The 25494-nt window shown below is 33.7% G+C and overlaps 2 protein-coding genes across 4 annotated transcripts; both read right to left on the bottom strand.

Annotated features, from left to right (window-relative positions):
- Positions 1–606: 606 nt before the first annotated feature.
- Positions 607–6159, bottom strand: LOC128156510 (START domain-containing protein 10-like). Its single transcript, XM_052818680.1, has 6 exons — positions 5853–6159; positions 5213–5360; positions 4370–4473; positions 4060–4177; positions 3591–3643; positions 607–3154 (listed from the first exon to the last, which is right to left on the bottom strand). The coding sequence occupies exons 1-6, from the start codon at positions 6006–6008 to the stop codon at positions 2936–2938; spliced, it is 798 nt and encodes a 265-aa protein (XP_052674640.1). The 5' UTR covers positions 6009–6159; the 3' UTR covers positions 607–2935.
- Positions 6160–9520: 3361 nt separating this feature from the next.
- On the bottom strand, positions 9521–24189 carry LOC128156599 (uncharacterized). Of its 3 annotated transcripts, none has more exons than XM_052818790.1 (17): positions 24118–24189; positions 20435–20784; positions 17885–17955; positions 17564–17750; positions 16903–16977; positions 16551–16642; positions 16044–16117; positions 14458–14519; positions 13981–14064; positions 12606–12670; positions 12197–12274; positions 11780–11840; positions 11398–11542; positions 10474–11075; positions 10156–10206; positions 9957–10046; positions 9521–9804 (listed from the first exon to the last, which is right to left on the bottom strand). In XM_052818790.1, the coding sequence occupies exons 2-17, from the start codon at positions 20678–20680 to the stop codon at positions 9685–9687; spliced, it is 2103 nt and encodes a 700-aa protein (XP_052674750.1). In that variant the 5' UTR covers positions 20681–20784; positions 24118–24189; the 3' UTR covers positions 9521–9684. The 3 variants fall into 3 exon arrangements, with proteins under 3 accessions (XP_052674750.1, XP_052674751.1, XP_052674752.1); XM_052818791.1 differs by having other exon boundaries at positions 20435–20781; positions 24118–24185; XM_052818792.1 differs by lacking the exons at positions 20435–20784; positions 24118–24189 and adding an exon at positions 18647–19657.
- Between the last annotated feature and the right edge of the window lie 1305 nt (positions 24190–25494).

The raw sequence follows: 25494 nt of genomic DNA, 5'->3' as shown, positions 1-25494 counted from the left end.
TGATTTGTTTTGTGATATATGTATGATACCTCTGGTCAAAGAAATCTGTGAATTTGAGGTCAATACCAGACGTCTGTTACTGCTGGGCTAGTTCTTGTTTTGATTGTGTGCATCTTGGCTCATTAATGTTAACTCTAACATATTGTTCATGTATCGCTTTGTACATGTTATATGATCAAATAAACAAGGACCTGTATCAAAGACGTTTTCTGTTGTCAAAATAGTTTTAAAATGAGGTCAAGAGACGAAGCTTTACCTCAACATCATTCAATAAGTGCATACAAGCAAAACTACTGTATATAGAGAAGATTTTAAAAAGAGATTTCACTGAACTTTTATAGTTTACATGTTTTTGGATTAGAAGAGAATTTTAGGGGATATCTAAAATTAATTCATTACTAGTAAGTTCAGCATGAAACTGCAGTGCTCGCTGATTGTAAAATGTTCACCAAAAGATTCTTTAATTTTGACTCTTGAAAGCAATGAGTGAGCAATAACAGCTGAAGGAAGTTCAACTTACTTCAACTGTACCATGATCATAAAACTATGCATGCTGATTGGCTAGTTTGATGACATCTATCACAGAGAAAACAAAATACACAAATATTCAATGAGAGATACTGATTTAATTCTGGAATTCTATTAGTAAAAAGACAGACAAAAATAAATAGTAAAATACTTGCACAGGGCATGAGAAAATTGTAACAGTTTTAATCTCTTATATAAATATTCAACAACGGAGGTACAAATTGTGAAATACCTTGCCACAAATTTGTGAAACATTATTTTATACAAACTGACCTGAGATATTAGAAGAAATATGAAGACCTTGTTAATAAAAGAATTCTTTGAAAATTTCTTTTTAAATAATTCAAAATTGAAAAGATTTTTGATGATGAAGAATTATAATTTTCAGTTTGCATTGGAAAACACCATAAAATCAATCGACATAAATTAAGGCATCTCTGGTAGTGTAAACATTTCAAGAGACAGTGAAAGCTTGAAGCTGCTGTAACCAGACAAGTAAAACGAACAGAAATATTCAAATATAACATGACTAGCTTACAGATTCACAATTGTGCACAATAAACACATTACAAACTTTCTTAATTTTGAACAAAAATATATCAACTTATGTATCTTAATGTACGGTAATATAACTTCTTTTTCACCAAAGCTCGTTCAAATAGAATCTCAAATTTATACATTGCAGCATATGAACACATACAGTGTGTAATGTACTCGTATATATACATGTAAATTAGCTACAATCAGCCAAATAATCCAAGTCATTTTACCATAAGACAATGTTTAACAAAAAACATATACAATTACATTGTATTTTGGGCTTATATTTTGTGTATGTATACATGTATATAATATAAAGGTACCCAGTAAGTTTGAATGATCTTTGTCATGAGGTCAGCTGTAATATTGCACAGATTTTGAGAGAATCCATTACAAAGAATTGGAGACAACCAATAAAACTTTCAACATTTTTCCAGCTCAAATCATACATAAACATACAAAAGTAATGCCTCACCAATAAATTAAAATAAATATATACTGTATATCAAAGAAAAATGTTTAAAGTAATGTAGAATTGCCAGCACCCTTTTAATGTTGTGCTAAAATCCCAAGTGGAATTTGATAATAAGTGGGAACTTAGACGCAGAACTTGTTTAGCAAAGCATCAAGCACAAGGTTTCTGGGTAACTGAGATAGTTTATGTACAGTAACCACAAGTAAGTTATAGAACATGAACATCATCATATTCCCTTCCAATCATTCATTCTGTAGCACAATATTTTTTTATGTAAGGAGACAGACATCTTCGCTAGCGAAGATGGGAGACAGAATGAAAAAATAATCTTAAAAATCACCTGTATTCTATGGAAAACAAAAAATACAATAATACTAGCATATGTTAAACATAGTCACAGCTGTTTTCGTTAGCAATTTTTGCAAATTTGGCACAAAACACACAATAAATAAGCTTGAAACAAAAATGCATTTATAAATTTACCGACAGTCTGAAAATGGGAAAGAACATGGGTTTGCCATCTTTCATTGAGAGAGCTACATGTATTGATATTCATTCTTTCTCACCTAAAATAAATCAAGGGCTTTAGAAGCATATTATAGCCTATTAGCTATGATGAAGGTTTCAGAATATTTTGCAATAGAATACAGAAATATACAGAGAGATAACTACCAGTAGATGTGTTAACTAATTTCTACATGAGAGCAAAGTGTGCATTTTATCTAACTAGATATATTTCGTTTATAATTCAATGAAATGGTTACAGATTTTTTTCTATGAGTGGTTATCTATAATTTTAAATACACTCATTGTGCAATTGGAACTATACATAAAATTGCTGTGCATAAACACCTTCTCAGGTGTTCCATACAAAATGAACAGAGCTTAATGAAACCGTCCTGACATTTTGACAATAATTAATGTATATAGTACAACAGTTTTTTGTGAAAGAAAACAGCATAATACTTTGCTGAGTGTAGTTTATAAATACAAAAATGTAAGATATATCATCAGATAAAGAACTTTTTATAAATGGAATGGACATCAATTATTAAATCCTCTTTGCATACTTTGCAGCATAAATACATTTGCGAATTTTTTAATATAACAACCTGTTGGGTAAAAATCAAGTGTAATGCATGTGTATTTTGTTTCACAGCTTCTTAGAAACTTAATTTATTTGCTATAAATACCACAATACATCTGTAAATATATGCCATTCTTATTTAGTATTTGGAATGTACAAACCCATGACAAACTTTCTCATAATAATGAGCAAAAGTGATAGTGGTGTCTATTTAAACATGTTTACTGGTAGACTGTCCCATCACAGCCAAAACCCCCACCCCCATCCCCATCCCTACTTGGTCCAGAAAAATATACAACACTAAATTATATCTCATCTACATAACCCTTGTCTATATCTTCCTCCTTGACGTTGCTTTCATCCAGCGATTCGTTGGAAGTGAATTCACACTCTGCCTGTATATCCTGGAGATCTAGCCGTGGCAGTGACATCTGTTCAGGGTACAGCCAGGGTTTGTGTCCGGGGTTGTGTGAGGACTTCCAGGTACTGTAATTCTGGCAGGCTTTGTATATCCGAGAGATGACCTGCAGACCACATGTCAAAATTACACAATAAACTTTTAATGTTTTTTACTACTTTTTCATACATGGTACCATACAGTGTACAGTAACAGTGCTACTTTATACAAACATGGCTATAGGAAAGCACCAGAGATGATTTTTATTTGATATAACTATAATTATTTATATTCAATAAGTATATACCGTACATGTATTACAATTTTTTGATAAAGGGAATGAAACTGACTTTGCATTAATTATAAATCTGCTTGTTTGCTGCAACCATGCTTTAATGTACAACTTAAAAATATATAATTTAAAATTCATAACCAATGATGTTTAAAACAGTTCATATAAAATGTTCCCCCTGACTTGTGATTATGCATACATATGACAGTACAGTATATTCTTTTATTACTTTTTTTTGGCAAGTTAAACAATATAAGTTTTCTGTACTCACCTTAGGTGCTAAATATTGTGTAGCTTTGTTCACAACCCATGCTGGAAGTTTTCCTTAAAAAAATAAAAGTAAATCGTGTTACTTTCAAAAGCTGTTAATATAAAACAGATTTAATAATATATCAACTCGATTGATATGCATCAACCTTTACTGGAAAGTACATAACATAAATTTACATATATCTATTATATAAATTATTTGATTTCATAAATCTTTCAAAATAATTTTGTATTTATAAAGATCATAGAGGAAGTTGATAAATGTGAAAAAACAGTTTGTAATTAAGTATGCAACATGAACAAATTGTTTGGTATAAATCTACATGTATAAGAATAAATATTCAGGATCTCTGAATAAATGATTACTTATATAATCGGTCAGCCTATCCCTAATATGGTTCATTCACCTGTTGTACATTGTATTTCTTTTAAGTGAACAGTAGTAATTGGCTGATGGAGCGTAAATTTACCTCGAGGATCTGACTGCGAGACATACGTAAATTGACATTTCTGTGCTCCCTGCTCCCGTATAAGATAACCCGTAACGTACGATATACCTCGAACGTATCCCTTCCTAATTGGCATGCTCTGTCAAAAATCAAATCTCTCTGCAATTTCTTTCATTTACAAACTTAAGTAACTCATGTCATTTTAATAAGTAAATGAAAATTCTCAGCATTATCTGCATATATAACTGTAATGTTGCTTTTTTTTAATCAACAAACTATTTATAAATTAGAAATCATGAGTTGCTTCTAATAGACTCTTTCTGTTGTTTACCTTGTGGTTAACAGAATGGTTCACAATACATTTTTCTGCACCTAAATCTAGCCATGATCGCTGTGTGACAAAGTCTCGATTCTTTAAAGGAGGGGGGCACTTCACTGTGAAAAATGATATCTTATTAATTCCAACAAAGAAACTCAATTCTGAATGTACATGTATCATTAAATATGGCAAATTCTATGGTGCATTATTTAATACAGGTTTATATCAAAATAGAACAAACTCTTGTTACAAAATATATATAAATTGTAGTTGAATTAGGTATGAAATTTAGCATTATTCATTCCTTTTATAATACACAAACAAAAATATCTTTACAGCAATCTTAGTGTAATGTATCAATTATGCATAACAGTGACCTAAGTAAAGGCTCAGTAACACCTCATCGAACAATGCCTCTGAATGTTGGCAAATGGCAAATTTTTCAATCTGTTCATCTCTTTTAGAATTTCTTGTCCCTTTCTTATTTGACCAATACATATCTGGGGAGGGAATAAACTGTTTTATTTGACCAATAGTATCTAGAGAGGGAATAACAGTTTTATTTGCCAAACAGATTTTAGCATGTTTATTTCTCATAAGGGACGGTACCATGTAAGCAAATGTTTCATTGGATTTTTTAAGTGTTTCCAAATAATTTTTCATTGCTCAAACAGTGAGATCTGTGGTTGACCATTCATTCTATGTTTCCAGTAATTTTTTGCCTTGTTTATGTCAAAGAACACCAGGGTCGACTTTCATCAATTAACCATGGAATTGTGTTTGGTATTGTCCTTTTTTTTGGTATGATGTCCATAAGTATTATCTGGTAAGATGTGACTGGAGCATTAAACTTACTTGCATAGTATCCAATGTCATTGTTTGGATTTATGTCACAGATTTCATACCCCTCCACCATTGTGTGGTCCCATGTCTTTCTGTAGTCTGGATCATGAAGTACATCATACAGTACCTCTGGTTTAATATCTTTAAAGACTGTTCTGACCTTAAATGAAATTATGACAAAAAATAACAATGATGCACTTTTTCCTCAGAAAAGTGTAAACCCAAATGAATGAAATTTGACTCCTGTTTGGTAAGTAAAATAGGGGTACTATAAAGGCAGTAGACAACAAAATGGTAGCAAAACTACCAAACAGTGGGTTAGCTGTTCCCAAAATAAATAACAGCAGTGCTGTTTTCATACCCTGTTATATAAAGAACAAAATATTTTGACATTCTTCTTACATTATAAATATCACTATGGTACAGTTTATTATTTTGTACTGAGTCTAAATTATGCAAAAAAAAAAGTATAAAGAAAACCTTATTTGATAGAAAACAATGGCCTATTTGTTTCTCATTAGAACACAAGATTACCATTGAAAAACATCCAACATTTATAAATCTTATTAAATATAAAAATTTGTTCAAAACCATCATAGTGTATGAAATGAAAAATGAAATATTTACTTTGACAGAAGATTAAAAAGCTTACTTTGACCATCTGAAATTCAGATAATTCGTTGATTTTTGTCCACACTGTTGTGTTGTTTTTGTTGTACTCCTGCTTCCACCCATTTGTGTCGTCACACAAACTTTTCAGTCTGTTAAAATCGGCATCTTCTGCCACCCTCACTTCCCCAACATCCATCGCGACTTAGCCGATTTGTGTCTGTCTGGTGACTTGTCAAAATTTATCGTAAACAAGTTTCACTTTAGCCTACATCCGGTTTTACGACAACCAATCTCTCTAACATTACTAGAACAATAAGTAGCGATATTTGCAATGTTTTTATTATTTTGTACCATTTTACATACTGCATATACGTTAGAGTATAATATTCTAAAGCCATAAAAAAAGAGTAATGTCGTGATGTACACCAAAAAAAAAATAACCGGCGCGGATCTATAGTCTGTCCCAAGATATCTTGGATTCATATTTTGCTTAATTTCTTGATATTTATAAATACCTCAGGGTTCAAACGATGTTCATTCAAAAATATAAAAAATTTCCAAGATTTCTCAGTCGAAACGCCCCTGTTAGCGTATCAGGTTTCAATACAATGCTAAAAAATGTGATGTCTGCGGAGATTTTGTATTGCAGCAAGCCCGGATGATAACGTTGAAAAATTGCGCGATGTATTCCGAGTGTATTCCGAATGGAGTAAAGATGTAAACATTCCCCATTATAAATCTCCGTAAGGAATCTGTTTTCGTTCCTGTGAATTTTTCTGAGTGACAGTTGATAATATGTCAATGAAATTATCTTGGAAATGATCTCTTTCAACTATTACAAGTGCACTTCTTTCACAGGTATGTGTATTTTTTTTTTTAATCGTCCAAATGTGCTGCATAAATATCTTGGGACAGACTATACCTGCGTTGGGCAGGTTGAGAGAATCTATGGGTGCGTTCAGAGTACTGCCGTTGGCATACAAAAGTTACCATTGGCAATTTCTTTTACCATTGATATACCAACGGTACCAATGTTTGCCGATTAAATTTACCATAGGTAGACATTTCTGCAGACGATCTAGAGCTCTGTTAGCGATGGTAACTTTTTTATGACGTCACTAAAATGGCGGATATTTTGTATGCACTGAAGGCAACAGATTAATTTCACAGCTTTTCCACATTAAACCTTGTTGTAGCTGAACAATTCCTTTAAGCATTGTAACATTCCAAAAATACAACTGAAAAAAATTCTTTCCGTATATGTAGACATGTTGCAGGTGTTTGGGGGACATTGGTTGGAATATGACTGCCATCTAAAGCACCAAAACATTTTGAAATTGAAAGTCTTCTCCAATTATTTGCTTAATTAATTGTGATGAAGGCTATCTTTTTGGCCTTAATATTTTTAAGGAGGAGAAAATACTCTATAAAAACTTCCTTTTGAAGATGTTCTAAAACCGTTCAGCCATGCATCGAAAGTTCTCAAACGTAGTTTCCACAAAACACCAATACTTCCTTTTCAACATTAGGGATGGGGCCAATTAAATTGTTGTTGGTATTAACCATAGCATTGACTTTCAAATGTTTCCCTGGACAAACGGTATCAAAATCATCGGTGTCTATATTATGGTATTAAAGTAATTACATAGTTATGACTCGCTCTAGCCATGTTTTTCCAAAGATATACACACGTTTTATGGGAGAAGAAAAACATAAAGAAAAAATTCTTTATTGTACACAAATTATAATTTGGAATGTATCCTTTTGGTGCAAAATGATCAACAAGGCAAAAATATTGCATCTTGGTTTGACATTTTTCGCTAAATAACCAGCCAGTGTTACCAATGGTACACCAAAGGTACCATTGTTAACATTAGTAAATTTCCTACTATCTGTACCCTAAAACTCGTTCAGAGTATATATGGGTCCAATTGCACCAATGGCACAAATTTTTACCATTGGCAAACTGGTATTGGTACCACTGGAAATACTCTGAACACACCCTATATTGATTAGTTATGGAGTGCTATTGCTGATAAATTTTTCTTAATCCAGAGCTTGTTAAATTCACAAAAATGAGGTAGGCGCCTAATCACAGTTTCACTATCGATAAATTAGGTTTAACGGTTGTAAATTAACCATTATATGACGTCATAATTGATTTGATGAATCTTTTCATTATTATGTAGAAAATAAAACAATATTTTGACATTCTATATTTAATCACGAGAAAAGTAATCCCGGTACCTATATTCAATTTGACATCATTTTAAAGAGGAGGTCAAGAGCTTGTTTTATTCCGTTTTTGGAGAGACTGTAGGCATTCTAGATATATTTCATTGGTCAAAATGGACAAAACTCCGAGATTTGTTACTTTTATCCTTCATATTTCATAGAAAATGGTCTTTTAAAACATGATTTTTCATTGTGTTTACCAAATATATAAGCCCCGGTACACCCTATAAAACAAAGATATTGTTATGAAGCATCATTAAAAGAATTTATATCTTGAATTTCAGAAACCTGTAGGCACCTTTCATTTACTAGATCTTGACCTTAATCAAAAATTGTAGTTTATCTAATAAATATGGTTTCAAGAGTGTGAAACTATGATTAACAACTCTTAACTATAGTTAACGAATGTAAATAATAGTTTACAGATGTGAATCTATATTCATCATCAAAATCTCCATCGTCGGAACCCACGGGTTTTCTATCCGTTACATAGAAAACCCGTGGGTTCCGATGATGCAAAATCTATTCTTAACGTTATTTGCAGACCGATAGACTCAGATTGTCATTTGTTAACTATAATCGTTCACTATAGGTTACGGTCCGTAAACTATAGTTACCAGTCGATTAAGGCTAATTGAATTTATCAAGTCAATCAACAACATGAATTGTAACACAGGTGCATGTGAACTCTACCCCCCCCTTTTTTTTCTTTTTTCCTGGAATTTTTTTTCTTATTTCTAAAATCTTAATATCCTATTAGAAAACTACCAACTAGTATCTTAAATTATTTCTCCTATGGGGATTGTTATTTTCCTATGGGATATTAATTTTTAAAGGTTAATATCTCACATGTCAGGTGAGATACAGTAAAAACAAAAGTGGTTATATACTCTCTAGATTATCTCTAGTTTATCATTACGTATGCATGGATTTTTCAGAAACTGCATCTTATATAAGCGGGTGCAAAGTACGGCACAGTACTAGTGTTAAAGACCCCTTTAATCTCAAAGGCAAAATTCCCAATCATCAAGATGGGAGAGTGAATTAAATCTATATCTTCTTTACATTACCTCGATTTTTACAAAGTATTCCCAGCTTGTCCTTGTAATGATTTGTTTTCCAAGGGGTGACGTGTGTATACTATTTATAAGTTTAGGCTACTATATATTGTACATTGTATATGTATAATACTATAATTCTGCAAATTTTGGGGGAGAGGATAGGTCCAGTCACCGCTCTAGGTCTTCAACACGTGTAATTTCCTTCCAAATACATGTTTATTTGAACTATTCAAAATTTACCCTTAAAATGTCATCATTTTTTTTTGGGGGGGGGGGGGGGTAAATAATGTTGACACGTCATAACTCTAAAGGACAAACTTTCAAAACGCATACAATGAATCACATACCAGCCGAATTTCTTCATAAACCAAATGTATCTACATGTAGAGCAAACTACAGAAACACCTTTAAACACAGTAATAAATATTTGTTTATTAATCATAATTCATAAATAATAATACTGGTAAGAGAGAACAAAAGTACACAATTTTCACAGCACTAAACCCAGCGAAATTTGCCGTATTAGGGGGAAATATTGCGTCATCATAATCATTATTCAGATAAAATATGGTATGGTCAATGTTTTCTGATTCGTCTCCTGAGGTAATCTTTCAATGTCTCTTGTTTAAATTCATCCCATTGTAGAGTGATATCTAATCGATCCACCAACTCACTCTGCTGAGGAAAAGGCTTCGCCTGAAATTGAACAGAACACCGTTGGGTTTGCTCTATGACTAAAAGGTATTTCATTATAGTGTATATCAAAAGTACAGGTTAGTTAGAATATTCCGATCTACAATACACCCGGTCCATTGGACAATTAACATATATTTATATATTAGAATTACCTTGAGTCTGATGAGACTGAACATAGCGTCATCGCAATGGCGTAGGAAGAATTTTTTGTTGATGGCGAGTACTTCACAGTCACCGCTGATCTAAAATTAGAAAAACTTTTCAAATATTGCGCTAGAGAGATTATGACAGCAATGACCAATCAAAACAATTAGATAGTCCACGTGACTTCCTCGCTGATAATGTACTCACCAGGCTAACTGAGGGTCCTCGCTCATAAGATTCTAGGCAAGATCGCAAACCCTGTGTTGTAAATAAAATGAATGGCTTTCTATTAGAAACATTAGTAACACAACATTGTGTCAATGTAGTATTATTTCATAGACATAATTGGACTTATGTAATCAGGTCGAAAATATTATGCCGCATGCAGGAATGAAACTTTGTAACCGATTTCAAAATCTCAACAGTTTCATTTCATCTCTACGACGAACACTATGAAAAGCAAACCCTTGTTCAGAACAAACTACCTGATTATTAGAAATGCAAAGTGCTATTGATAGTACTTACGAAGGTCTGTCCTGGATGCAAAGTTTCCACCTGGACAAAAGCAGGAAGTTCCGCCGTCTCCTTCTCGTGTGTAATGACCACGCGCTGTGGTTTGATGTTCGGGGCATTCATGTATTTCTCTTTTAATCGTCTGCGTTCCGCCATATGCAGACGTTCCATCATTTGTTCGTGGGTTAACCGTTTCTTTTTCATCGCGTGCAGATTCTCAGACTTTGGTCTCGGCTTGTTTCCTGCATTATGTCCAGTTCTTTGATAAAACGACTTTTTGTCTGCGGATATTTCGGTGAATGATAACTGTTGAGGTTCAGAGGGGGTAACTGAAATAGGTCTTATATTCTCGTCATTTTCTGTCTTTTCAGTTGTATCTCCATTTTCATCACTGACTTTAATGTCAATTTTTGGAAGTTTATCTGATTTGCTTTCTAATATTTCAGATTTAGAGCGAAGAAATCCTCGTATTGACGTCACAGCGTTTTGGGCGTCTGGTACATTTTTGTACGCAATATCGTCAAGACAACGTCTGTGCCCATGCGCAGGTGGCGCCGACATAAGGTCCCTCCGTATCCCTGGATGATATGTTGCAGGGCTGTACTTTGATTTTACTGAAACCAAAATGTTTAAGCATTATTCTGTCAATATTTTTAAATGTACAAAGAGGAACGCATCGTGAATTTTGATAAAAGGCATTTGGGGCATGGACCACCCCTTTCAATTTTTTTTTTAAATAAAAAGAAATATAAACCCAACATAGATTTTTTTCTCCATTGATATTTTTCTGGTATATGAATATTACTCATCGATAGCGAAAAGATATCAATGCCCCAAGTACCTGTGATTTTAGATCATCGATTAATAGATAATGTAATTTTACAAAGTTCGGGACTCGGAATAAGCTACCAGTAATCAGTTTGATCAATTATTTACCGTGAGCCCGGTCTGAGACAAAGTTGAGGATTTTCTTTTTCTTGTAGAATGGCGAGTCTTGCTCTATGGTTCTCTGTATCTGCTGACGCCGGGCCTTCACGTCTATGGTATCCGGCTGTAGCCGCGCTATCACGCGCGCTTCTCCCTGCAATGAATGGATGTGGATCTCATTAACCGTCACTACTTCCTTTCAATACGTACTGAACTTTGCTCACTACACCGATAATTTAGATTTATACTTCAAAAATGGAAACTTATCCGACTTTTGTGTCGATACATAGGATAAGTCATGCAACAGACAAGAAAAACGGTACACTATTTTGTTTGATACATGTACATACAGACAAAATCACGTATATCCTTGTTTGATACATGTACATACAGACAAAATCACGTATATCCATTCCATTTCGTTGCTGTTCTTTACAATAAGACGACCATATCTGCAAGCAAAAAGAAGACAGCGTTCATAAACAATTGGTAAAATATTAATTTCTTGTGGGAGAATACGATTATGTCATTTCAACCCAAATAGAAATCGCAAACCTCTAAAAAGGTCAAACTATTATTTTAATCAGAGTTTTATTAATGAAAATGATTAAAAAATTGACAGGGTATGTCGAATAGATAGTTATTTTAACGACATTTCTAGTATATGGTGCATTTATACTTTTATATTTAACTTTTCTATTTTCTTAGTGGCAACCACTTGATCAACAATTCAAACATGTGCAACAAGTTAATTAAAATGTGAGGGCTGTATTTTGCAATTTTAAAGGACAGATTGCTCCGTGTATACCTGTATTTTAGAGTACTCCACGTTCCTGGATTGTCTTCGAGTTTGTCCATCGGGAAATGTCTGAGGACCACGTCCCTCCTGAAAATGAGCAAATTTTTGTTACTTTCAAGTTTAAAAATTTAAGTTATTTTACCAGTAGAATATGTATAATACTATAATTCTGCAATACACGAGCTATTTCCCTAATCATTCAAAGCCAAAATTTATGTGAACTTTTCACAGCCAAGTTTAACATGATACTCTATAGTAATACGTTGTACACATTTTAACACCTATCTGTGATGTCTTTGATCAAGTTGAACTTTGATGTTGAAATAAATCACGACATACTGTGTGCTTTAAAATGAAAATACATGTTATACTTATTCCAATAATTGCATTACGTTCAAAGAATAAAGTAAATCCTTACCGACAAATGTTTAAGTTCTTGGGATCGTTAGAGTCCGCGGACATATCGAATATATCCATATAGTCCTGCGAAGAAAGAAAATGAACGGCGGTTAAATCGAAACGCTAAACTGATACACATATAATCCAATCATTGAGTCACTTCAAATCAATTTGCACCATGTCCTGTGTTCAAGTTTGAAATTTAAAAGAAAATGCATTTGGCAGTCCAATTTTACAAGGACATGTATTTAAATTCGTCCAGGCTTGGGGTACATATCTATCAAGAATCATTATACACTTTCTTATCAGTTAAGTTTCTGCAAAACAATAACATGTCATCCCCTGTAATTTTTTCCAGACTTTGCAGTGATTATTTAAAAGTGGGAGAGGGATTTAATTTTTACCCAATTATTTGTAATCAGTTGAATGTAGATTGAATTGTTTGTAAGGTGTAATGAAAAAAATTCTTGAGTATCTTGAATGTGCGCTAAGGCGAGATAAGACTTTGTGTATGAACAGACACCAAGATATTTGTTTGGCATATCGACCCTGCGTTTTCTGCTTTTTTATAACTCACTTTGGAATAAAGTTTATTATTTGAAATCGGACCTAGTTTTTATCTATCAAACCCAATCAATTTCGCCGTCGCTATGTACTCTATTATGGGTCTGGAAAATTAACTTTCCATCAAAAGGATCCCAATAAGTGAGCCGTAAGCAATATTACTTGAGTTTCTTTGATTCGATAAGACACTTGTAAGATGAAGGCAGATTACAGGGGATAATGGGAAATGTATGTTCTAAGTAATATTCATATCGATAACGAAGTCCACGGTACGATTCACTCCCCATTCCAATAAAATCCATTTTGCCTTGCTGTTTCTTCAATACAACAAAATATAAAAATGAATTTTATTTCCACGCATTGTCTGTTACATGTATAGTTTTTGAAATTTTAATATTTATGATAGTTCATGCCGTAACATTTAACAGCAGAAAATATTCTTCTGATTTCAACGGTTGTTTAATTAATGCTTGATTATAAGAATGAAATATTCACAGTTTTATACATATTTTGGGGACATTTTACACGGAATACAATAGGAAATTATTGCAAACACTGTCCTTAATATACAGGCACGTAGCATCGATTTCCAAACTGGAGACTCACAGTCATCCAAAAATATACATGTATTAACAAACGAAATTTTTTTTTAAAAGTTCAAATCCCTAACCAAGAGAAGGGATGGTACAAAGAAATATATCAGTTATGTCAAAAATTTGATTTTTCGTTATATTATTATCATTGATCAATTTTCATTTGGTCACAGATAACACCCCCCCCCCCCCTCCCATTGCTAAGAGTTTGATGTGCAAGAACCGGAAACTACTCACAAATCTGTGCAGGAATAGAAGCTCCACCTCGTGGCGTGTGATCACCGTAGCTCGCCTGCCACATCCACACACTAAATCTTCTTCCTAAAACACAAGAATTCTAATCACAAGTGTGCACTTTATACTCCTTTAACTTGTGTGAATTTGTATTTTGAATCTCCACTCCAGCTTGTACATGGCAAGTGGAACGACTGACAGGGAATTACCGGGGAAGAGAATGTGTTAAAACACTATCGCTTTGTTAGATGGAACGTCTGTTGTCTGTTCATAAGCCTTTCATTGAAATCTAAGCCGACCTTCGACAAACGTATTATAGATGCCAATCATACTACCCTTTATGACATATATTTATAGAAAATTATCTACTGAGAATTTAACAGGTGTAGAGAAGGAATTATCAATCTTCAATCATCAAAAAACATCATTAGAATATAATAAGAGTAAACTGATGGTAAAAATGAATACAAGAAAACTGACCCCGAACTTTTCTCCGGCGTGAAGTTCATCCGGGTTTCTCTTGTCGTCTGGTTTGGAGACCACTGGTTAAAGATCAAAATCAACCATATCACAACTAATTAGTCAAATTACAGAACTGGAAAAACAACATTTCACAATTTTTCTCGTAAAATGACTCGTCGTCCGGTGAATATCAATATTATTGCTACTGAACTGCGCGATCTTCGACCTGGCGTTGAACGAAGTCTTTGTTTTCAGTCTGGATTCCAATTTACCGTTCAATTAACAATCATAATAAAAAGTTATGATTTACATCAAACAAGAGGTCCGACCTGGCACTATCAGGCTATGTATCTAACAGCTAGTAAGGGAAATGAATTGTGGGATATGCCAAACAATTAGTCTGTGTCCTCGTCAGGGGCAAAAAATCAATTTATACTAATAAATTTCCTATCTATATAAAACCTCAAGCATATTTTGTTTCCTTTAAAACGAACGATCATGGACGCCAAAGATAATCGTCCGCTTATAACGACGAGATTTGGACGAAAATGTAATGAACTTTTTCATTAGAGACCAGAGCACGTTGGGAAATTAAAAATGTTGATTCAATCCACAAAAATTAAGTAAGTATATACCGACCATTATCAAGCATTGCCTATTATTCCGGCAGACTTTAAATAACGGGTTGTGATTAAATATCAGATTTAAACCCCGTCCTGAACATTTGGGCTATCATACAGCGGTGGTAGGTAGACTTGTGCAGTTCCTTTGTTCCAGACAACAATGCACCTTTTTTGCAATCAACGCGTGTAAAGTTAATGCTCATGTACCTTTAAAACGCGAAATTTAACCTCTTGGCTGTAAAATCGTATACCGTTGAACACTTACGTATTTTTTAAACAAAATATATACATGTATCTTTCAATTAATCTAGATAAAGAAAGAATTACATGTACCTAAAGAACTGCAAGATCTAATTATTCCAAGATTCGTCTATAATATTTCCTTAAACGGACACAATTGCAAGTAGGAAATATACAAATATTTATTTTGATCATTCAGCATGTTTTGTTTTATACGAAAGATCGAAAACCATAATGTAGTAAAGATAGGTCATAAAGAAAAATGCCTCCACCCCTTCTACAAGTTTTTTTTATCGTACAACAGATGAAATGATCAAAAATTTATTTTAAAAACTTGCTAAATGATATTTATTCCATAAGTGATTACATTGTATGTCGGTAAAATGCTTACTTTTAGGCATATTAACAGAAGTAAAACTTTTTGAGTTTTTTTCCGAGGGTACACCAATATTACTTGTAAGGATTTCTTAATTGACATCAATAACTTTAATTATTAAATTTAAATATTACCATATTAATAATGATGAAACCCATATATAACTGATTTTGGCCACTGCTTATATAAACTGGTTTTCCAAATACCATTGACTAAAAATTAGTACACATGTATGCATTGCTAGTCGTCTATATAGCGTTTAAAGATTGAATTTGTTACACTTCTAAATTGATATTTACATTTGGAGCTCATTGTTTACATTTAACTTGCATGTCTCACTAGATTCCTTTAATCTTTTTACTTACATGTTCCACTGATGACGAAGTAGATTCCGTCAGGGGGCAGGCCTCGTTTGATGATCACGCGGTTATGGCGGTACCTGGGGAGACAGAACGTTGCCGCATCAGAAAATACAAGAGAAGAATATTACTTTGCGTAAAACAACATCGATGATGTATTTCTTTCCAGTTATCTGACACATTTTAAAACTGCATTGACAGTTTTAAAAATTAAAATAATAATTAAAAATAAATTTAGGTTTAAAAAAAACTCAATTACCATCAAATAAAACTGATTTTTACAATCTAAGAAATTGAATAATGAAGAAATAAATATTACAAGTATTTTGCAAAATGACCAGGGAGTGTAAAAAGATATTAGTTTCCTAAAACTTTCATTCAAACTCATGAAAAACTTGTACACAATAAGTACTTGTATTCAAACTCATGAAAAACTTGCACACAATAAGTATCTGTTTTACAGCATTGTATGTTATATTATGAAAAGTCAGAAACACTGTACAAAAAACATACTTGTCGTAAAAGGAATACTGGCAGATCTTTTTCTGGATTCCTAGAGAGTACTCGCAAAACTGCTTCGACATTCCCTTCATGACTCTCACAACCTTGATTAATATACCAAAGGTCAAGGTCAGTATAAGGAGAAATAATTTATATCATACATTGAAAAACAAATACTAGTTCATGTATATTGGAAAACATTATATTCTTAAAAAATAAAATTTTCAACCAAGAAACAAGCTTTAAACCTTTTGGTTTACGTTGTCTTTTGAAAGAAACATTTATCACTTTGGTTCAATCTCTAAACTATTCACCCCCCCCCCCCCCCCCCTGCCCGCGACCTTAAGCTGGTCAGGCCCCGTACCTCCATAATCTGGTCATTGGACCGTGTTCCTGGTCTCTGTCGCATTATCTCTCGGATCTCGTCCGTGAACAAATCCTGTCAAAACAATTTGTATGCTGCATGTCATCTAAGCCCAGACAATTAATATTCGTAAAATATATCTCATTAAACTACATATATGCTGTATGTCAATACTCATAGATACCACTTCTGGGTTGTATGCAAATTATTCACTGTATTTTGATTTCGCCAAGATATTATATAACAAGCTTAATTTTTTTTGGCAATAACGGACCTATTGAATTATACGTGCGGAGTTTTTGATGACTGTTGAATAATGGGTGTAACTAAGTTAATGAACATGTTAAGTAACCCACTCGGATATTAAAGTTGATATAAATGACCCATTAGCATTTCAATAAAATAAATCACAAGCGACTTGAGTCATTAAAAAACACTGTAATAAAACTAAGAGGAAAATAACCAACAGTGCAATATTATATAAAATTATCGGAAACGCATTCAACGCAAGGGAAATGTATTCTTGTGTAAATTTAGTAAATGGCGGGACACATCGGAGGCAATAGAATTCATATCTTAAGTTACTGGAAATCAATTACAGATAATTACTACACATTGCGGAAAACAAGACCAGATATAGAGAACAATGACAAGCTCTGACCTTTGTGAGCCGTTGTTGTTTATAATCGTTGATGTCAAAGGTCAACTGTTCCATTTTATGTTTTTCATTGGTTACCAAAGCAACGAACGCTCTTCCTTTCTTTTGCGATTGCTGGAGAGTTGTGGCGGCGACTAGGTTGTCCAGCAATGCGAACCAATTTTCTTTAGAAACGGAAGTTACCAACAAACTGTCGATTTCAAACATAAGAAATTAACTCATCAGTTTATTGTCCAGTAAAGTTAACTTCATGATTTTTATTACTTCATTTACGTTTATAAAGATGAATAATTATGTTTTGGATTGGCGTATAAATGTACTAACCTCCTACACACGTGACACACGCTTATAAGCATTTTAACAGCACGTGCCATTCTTCGAAACTTTATGAAGGGCTGTAAAAGAAAACTCTGTTAATAAAGCAAATAAAGCAGCAATGAGTTATCTTCATCGGGCGTTGACATCATTTATAGTTATTTTTAAATTAATTCTAATTCATTCATGATTCCTTGTTGCCTATAGAAGCTATTTTCTTTAGATTTTAATCAAAGTCAACGCGTATTCTCTAAAAAAAATTCCAGTGACATCAAAATCTATAATGAGCAATGCAGGTCAATTATAATGAAATAATCTCTAATCTAAAGCTTATTACGATTTAGTTCCTCAGGACATCTTTAACACGTTCTAAAAGCTTCTTATGCATTGCACTAACTGTATTTACCGGGTTTAAGACATAACACACATATATCATAGCAAACATGGATTGAAGGATTCCAAATAACACAGAACTTAACAACCGTCCCAGATCCAGTCATCGTAAACCGCCAATTTACGCTGAGGTGACAAACGTGTCTTTTTGATATCAAATACCATAACCAAATCAATAGTATTATGGCATGTATTGCTAAAAATCAGCGTGAAAACCCCAAACTTAACGAAAAAAAATCTGAATTTTTTCACCCCCAAGTCCTACCAAGTATTATTTTTTTTTCAAAAAGTAGTATCGTATCTTCATGCAACACCAATAAACGATATCACCTTTAAAATGTAGCCTAAAAAACTTATTAAAATACAAAGGCAAACCACCTCCTCATTGGATGCTGCACTCCCCCTCCCGAAAAAATCATCGTCACTATCATCACTGTTGTCCTCTGTGTTCTTCTCCTGTTTCGCGGGCCACTCCCACGGCTCATCCATTGGGTCAATCACAACCTCAAAACTCGGGGCCCTGGCAAACGGCGGGGGTTTGGGGGACATCACCCCCTCCTCCTCCTCCTCCCCCTTCTCCCCATGTTCACTCATTGTAAGGAAATGACTTGGTGCAGGCCCTCACAGTATCAAATGTACGTGTAAGGCACTTCTACATCGGTCCTCGTAATTTGTTGTCTAAGTGAAAAATAATCCACGAGAACCGTTTTCTGAATCCGATTTATCAACTCTTAAAAAGAAATGATGCGATAGTTCAGGTCTTGACAACGGATCTCCACACACTGGGTCGTCTTAATTAAAGTCCACCTAAGACTGTTGCCAGAGCCTTTGTTGTGCATTATTGAAGATTAAGAGATACTGATTGCTCGTTGAACGTCTGTAAGAAGAATGCCACGTCACAGCAGGCTAGAAAGATAGCTCGCCACTGGAGGATGTTTTTATTTAATCGATCAGGCCGAATTAAAGTGATTGAATTCTACTTCTTCTCGAATCTAGTACCTCTTCCAAGTTGGTCACATATCCTGATTTTGGATGATCCGTTCGAACTTTGCAAGAAAATTAGTGCTGAATGTGTTAAATCCTTGGTTGGGATAAAAGTATGACCTCCGGGGTAATTTAGTCGCTTAGGTTTTGGACTTGAAATAAAAGGCGGCTAATGAATTAAGGTACTAGTTCGGAAACCTTTCGCTAAAATCTGAGGTAGTACATTTATTTTCTTATAAAGAGAGAATCATAAACCCCTTTGCAGTCTTTAAACGTTCGTATATAAATGACCCATCACAAATGTCAATAATAACAACGTAGCATTCAAAACAGAAGAAAAAGAACATTTACTATCCCTTTGTACACATGCAACAAGTTGTTTGAGGACACACAAAGCGATTCAATAGCCCCCACAGTTCACTGCCTTCCATAGCAGTTCATTAAAACCAAAGACTGCGATCTACGGTGGTCCATTTTGCTAAATAAAATGCAAATAGCAAGTTTGATTCATAATTATAGATTTATTGGGGGGACTATTTAAATTGATGCTAAGATTTATTAAATAAAACCGCTTAGGCGGACAGAGGCATAGAACTTTATTAACTTGCTATATCCCGCCTCTATTAAGTTGTCTGGAAATAGAATGTATTGCCGGAATTCTGAAAAGGTACTGGACTCATTGACACTGGGACTGAAGCCGATTACAGTGGCGCTAAACACTTGCAGTCTTTGCAACCAATAGGGTAAGACGTACGTAACAATGCCCGAATGCAGGATGGATTAAGGACGGAAATATAGCAGGGCTCTATATAATTCAATATCAGTCTGGAACTCAGAGAGACACACAGTTTGGTGCATTTGGTTCCTTGGAGAACAGACGTAGGTCGGATCAATGGCTGAAAGGAGTTCCTTGATCTTTTCAACCCAAGGAAGATTGCGTTTTCAAATTTACAAAGAAACATGCGTTTGAGCATTCGCATTCATAATTCTTGTTATTGGTTTGCGTTACGTCATTTGTCGGGCTTGAAAATCTATCACTAGTATTTTTAGACTCCTCTTTTAAGAGGGTAAAACACTTAATTAAAACAAACTCGAAATATTCAAAAGTTGTTTGTTCACAACAAATGTCAATTTTAATACACTCGGTGTATTAAATTGGATAGAGAAAAGGCTGGAACTTACCGACACAGGCCGTCCAAGATACGCTAAGATATGGGGTGACCCAAGAATGTCTCTTTTGAACTTTGACTTTATTTTGGCGTTATTTTTCCTCCTCTCCATCAGCCTCATCTTGACCACCGTCTGGTTCTGATTGGCTACCGTCACTGCGTCCTCCCATAGCGACTGTCGTCTGAACTTTGACGTCTGTTGCATGGCCTGGTCCAACAGATTCCGGGTCTGGCGGTCATATGACAGTGCCAACGCCATTTTATTTTATTTTATTTTTTCCCACCTTGCCGGTATATTATCTTGAATTCCCCAGCACGTCTTCAATACACTCCAGAAATCAACCACTTTATCACGGACTACTGCTGAAAAACATAAGCGACATTTTTTCAAGAGGCAGTTTTGCCAGTCATTCAAAATATCTGCAAGAACGGCACGTCAAGGGTCGATCTGCCATGCTATTTATTGTCAATGTTTCTACCATTACCAAGGTCTTTCATGACGAATAACCATCTCTAATTCGGAATTTACAATCATGAAAGAGAAACCCTATCAAAACAAGTGTTGTGAAATGCTGAACACGTTTAATACATTATACAGCAGTGTAAGCTAACTTTTAATCAAATGCATTTCATTGAACTTAATTTGTGGCGAAGTCTTGAGATCCTATTCATTCGGTGTGATACTCAAATCGTTTCTGATATAAGTACTGAGCAATATTCCCATATAGGGAACGAAGAATTTTCACAACTTCTTAAAACCAGCAGACTTCGGTACCATTTTATGAAAAGAAACATTTTTCGTTTAGCCTACTATCTGATTTGTAATGCATTCATAATAATCCGTTTTTTACTATCAATTAACAACGATTTATAAATCTTTGGTAAAGACTCAGTTGGCGGATTTGTATGCTTCTTTGATGACCAAGTCGGAAATTTTGGGAATCGGATGCTTTTTTGTGAATTATTGTATTTGAATATGAATAAATGCACCAACAATTAAGAAACTGCCTAGAATACAGAAAACATTGATTATAACATGAATTCATTTATCATTATTGGTGGGGAATTGGTATCGATTATTGAGGTACTTGGTTGTTTAAATGCCCATGTCGTGTGCAGATTGCAATGGCCGGTGTCTAAGTGCGATGTTACCATACATGTGGGTAGATCAATGAGTGTGACACCCCTCAAATCTCTGTGTATACAACATGTACACAGTTGCGTGGTTTCATCATGAATAAGTTCGTTTCATCTTGATTTGTTCTCGATATATTGACAAGCTGTGCTAAAATATCATTCTCTCATTCTCTCTCTCTCTCTCTCTCTCTCTCTCTCTCTCTCTCTCTCTCTCTCTCTCTCTCTCTCTTAACATGTTTCCAATATATATTTAAAACAAAATTTCGACTTTAAAATCAAAACTTTGACTGTAGATCATGCAAAAACTATGCCGGTGTTATATAGTGCCTTTTCCCCCTAGCCATCTTTCCCCCCGGAAAAATGGCTATATAGCAGTTCTTCCCCCCGGAAAAATGGCTATATAGCAGTTTTTCTCCATCGGAAAGCTGACTATATAGTGGGCTTTCCCCCTTTTTATAGCCAGATTACCCCCACAGAAAACCTACTATATAGTGGATTTTCCCCCATTTTTACTTTCCGGCCATGTTTATCGCGGACCATTCGTGACAATAATTTGCAATAACTGATATGATATTAATTTCTCACAAAAAAGGATAACAATGGCATTTATTTTTCTCAACTCCAAATATGAACTAAGGGATGCGCCTTAACTTCATAACATGCATGTGTCATCATCGTTTATTTCACCTGTTCTCACCCCTTTTTGGAACAACTTTTACACGGATTTCGGAATACCTCGAATCTTTTTCATCTAATCGATGCTTATATACAGTTTTGACTTCGACGTTATGAACACGTAAGAACACATTTGAGTGAAAATACGCCGGTTTGGAAATTTGATTTTCCAATGTATTACCATCAATGTACAAGCTTCTCCCAAGGAACTAACTGACCGATCTTGACTTAATTTTGTAGAGGAAGTGAATAAAAAGTGGAAATGTATTACTCCCTTCGTCCAAAAGGTTATCTAATTTAAAATAATACCGTTAGAATTGACGATCTTAAAAACAATTATATATTTCTTCTTCTAAATATCAAACGGGAGACAGGGTGCAATGATATAATTAGAAACTGAAATGTTTTAGTTTTACTTTGATTGATGGGGTTCTAAATCATGGGTAAGGGTTATTTTAATTATGTATTAAAAGCATGTGTAAAGTTAGTGTTTACCATTTCGTTTTAAAGTTACGCATATTCATATTTTTAAGCACATTTCTACGAAACGCGATATATTATGATGTAAACATTTTATGCTTAAATGATGTTTTTACTTTTAAATGACCGTAAAAATATGTGCATGTGGTTATCTAGAGTTTTTGAGATACGGGGCCCTAAAAAATACATATTCTTTATAACTGGATTTCAAACATCGGGCTCGAAAACAACAAAGGCTCCTACCTTGCATGGGGGCTTAAATTTTTGGTGTCATCTACTAGTGGTATACCACTACCACTGTGAAAATATGGTTGATTGATCATCTCTAGAATTTGAGATTCGGGTCCCCACTTATAGAACACTATTCAATCATAATAATGGGGTTTTAAACATAGGGCCCTGAAACATCAAGGGCCCCTAACCTGAGGGCTGAAATTTTCAGAGTCATCTTCAAGTGGTAAACCACTGCCACTATAAAAATATGATGATATGGTCATCACTAGTTTATGAGACATTGGACCCTAAAGAATATGCACTATATTTATTATAATAGGATTTTAAAAATAGGGCTCTGAAACATCGGAAACAAAATTTTTCTAAAACAGAGGTTTAGCCTGGATGAAATTCTCACAAACAGTCTGATAGATTTATCATGAAATTCTTAAAACATTCTCGTTTAATACAATTTCAGAACACAGAATTATGCATATAAGTGTATAACTTGTAAAACTTTTTTTCAATATTTTACCAAAATTAAGTTCTATGTGTAATTCCATTACATACATGTTCAACTTTCAGCATTGTCTATAAAAATAATAAATCGGCAAAACGAAACTTAACCTGTACAGATGAATGCAGATATGTACATGTATGCAACCTGGGAGTGTAGAAACATTGATTTTAATCCTTACTGGATTTCCATTAATATTTTTTATACAATCTGAACCAAAAACGTGAGGGAGAAACCCTACTATGGGGGAAAAGGTACTATATAGTAGCTTTTCTCCCCGGGGGGAAAGGCTACTATATAGTAGGTTTTCCGGGGGGAAAAGCTACTATGGGGGAAAAACTGCTATACAACACCGGTTTGTTCAATAGGTATCATTTTAGAACGTAAACTTTAAATTTCATTATATGTTACAACTTCGTAAATCATTTAAAATCAATCTTTAACAACTGTTAACATTTTTATCCTTGTCTTCGACTTAGTAAGCCTAATTTTGAAAAACAAAAATGTATCTGAAATCTACTGCTTACAGTCTAGATACATATCGTCATTGGGCATTTTTCTTATATAAACTCGTATCTTATATTACATATGTGAGAGATATAAATATTGATATGTCAACTTTTATAACAATGCCGACAGTTATGTATATATTTCTAAAGGAAAAATAAACTTACCCCAAGTTTTTCATGCACTCCAATTCCATTATACCCCTTTTTAGTGGGCAGGTATAAAATCGTTCTAAACTTTTATCACTAGGATTAAGAAAAGGGGATTATCTAAAAGTGAAATGGTTACTCAATTACATTACTAGGGATTGCTTTTCAGGATTAATTGATAATCACCATTTAATTTTATATTTAGCGGCAGAGTTGCTCATAAACTTTTCTGCACGTTGCAAAGTACGCATTTGCAAAAAAGAAGATATAACTGGAAGGCTTTGTGCAACATTTTTCAGAAAAGTTTAAATTGAGTCATTTCATTTAGAAAAATGTATAAAAGTTGTTATTAGACAATCTAGACTAAAGTGTAAAGCTTATAATGTGCCTAATCTTCTTACATAACTCACCATTTGAGATTTATTTAATATAATACCGACACGTATGCAAAAATTATCAAAACTTGGTATTTAATTGACCTTAATGTGATTGTTAGCTATTATTACATCACCTATTTTTCGGTCTAATTTTGATCGTATTTCCTCTGTTTAATAAAAAGATGAATAGCTTTTGAACAAAATCAGTTTATCTGCTACGATGACGTAAAAATAGTGTGATGAAACAGTATCGTCTTTTTGTTGATCAAATTATTTGATTTTTATTATCATTTTTTTTTTGGAGGAGGTCATTCTTTATTTGCCTTTTCTATTCTGCTTACAGTCTGTCACACAATACCATCACTATTCAAGATATATCCTTATTAATAAAATATAAGAAAACAACTATATTGTGATCTTGAAAGAGTTCATAATATCCATAGTATCTAGAAAAAAACACACTAAAAATCTTTTTTCTCAAGATTTTCAACATTTTAGTATCTATGATGTTTTGAGCAAATATCTATCCACATCTTAGATTTAATTAAATTCCACAAGTTGCAATTTAGTGGCCATGTTTAAATGAATGATGTTTATGGTGTAAATTATGTAGGTTTTTATGAGATAAAGTATGACCGATGACTTTACATAAAAAATATGAAAATGCCAAAACAAACAAAAAAGGGCCTCTCAGATAATTAACATAAATATTATATTTATTAATACATTAATATTATTTTTGCTATACCTAATAGCCCCGTATAACGTTTTTCCAAGAAGTTCCTTATTTTTCCAAGAAATTCTGTGAGTTTATTTTATTTCTTTTATATTCTTCAACAAACATCTTTTGGAAATTAGTCGATTTACCATTGAATAATTTATCAGTGTCATTTCATACGAAACATAGCTAAAGCTAATTAACATCTAATTTTCAATTGGTTTTTGTAGGGGATGACAATAAATTCATAGCCTATGAACACTAAAAAACTGTATAATTCGAACTGAGGCAAATAAGACA

The sequence above is a fragment of the Crassostrea angulata genome, chromosome 7, assembly GCF_025612915.1.
Source record: "Crassostrea angulata isolate pt1a10 chromosome 7, ASM2561291v2, whole genome shotgun sequence".
Classification (NCBI taxonomy): Eukaryota; Metazoa; Mollusca; class Bivalvia; order Ostreida; family Ostreidae; genus Magallana; species Magallana angulata.
The sequence above is the reverse complement of the archived record's forward strand: the minus strand, read 5'-3'. Positions and strand labels throughout refer to the sequence as shown.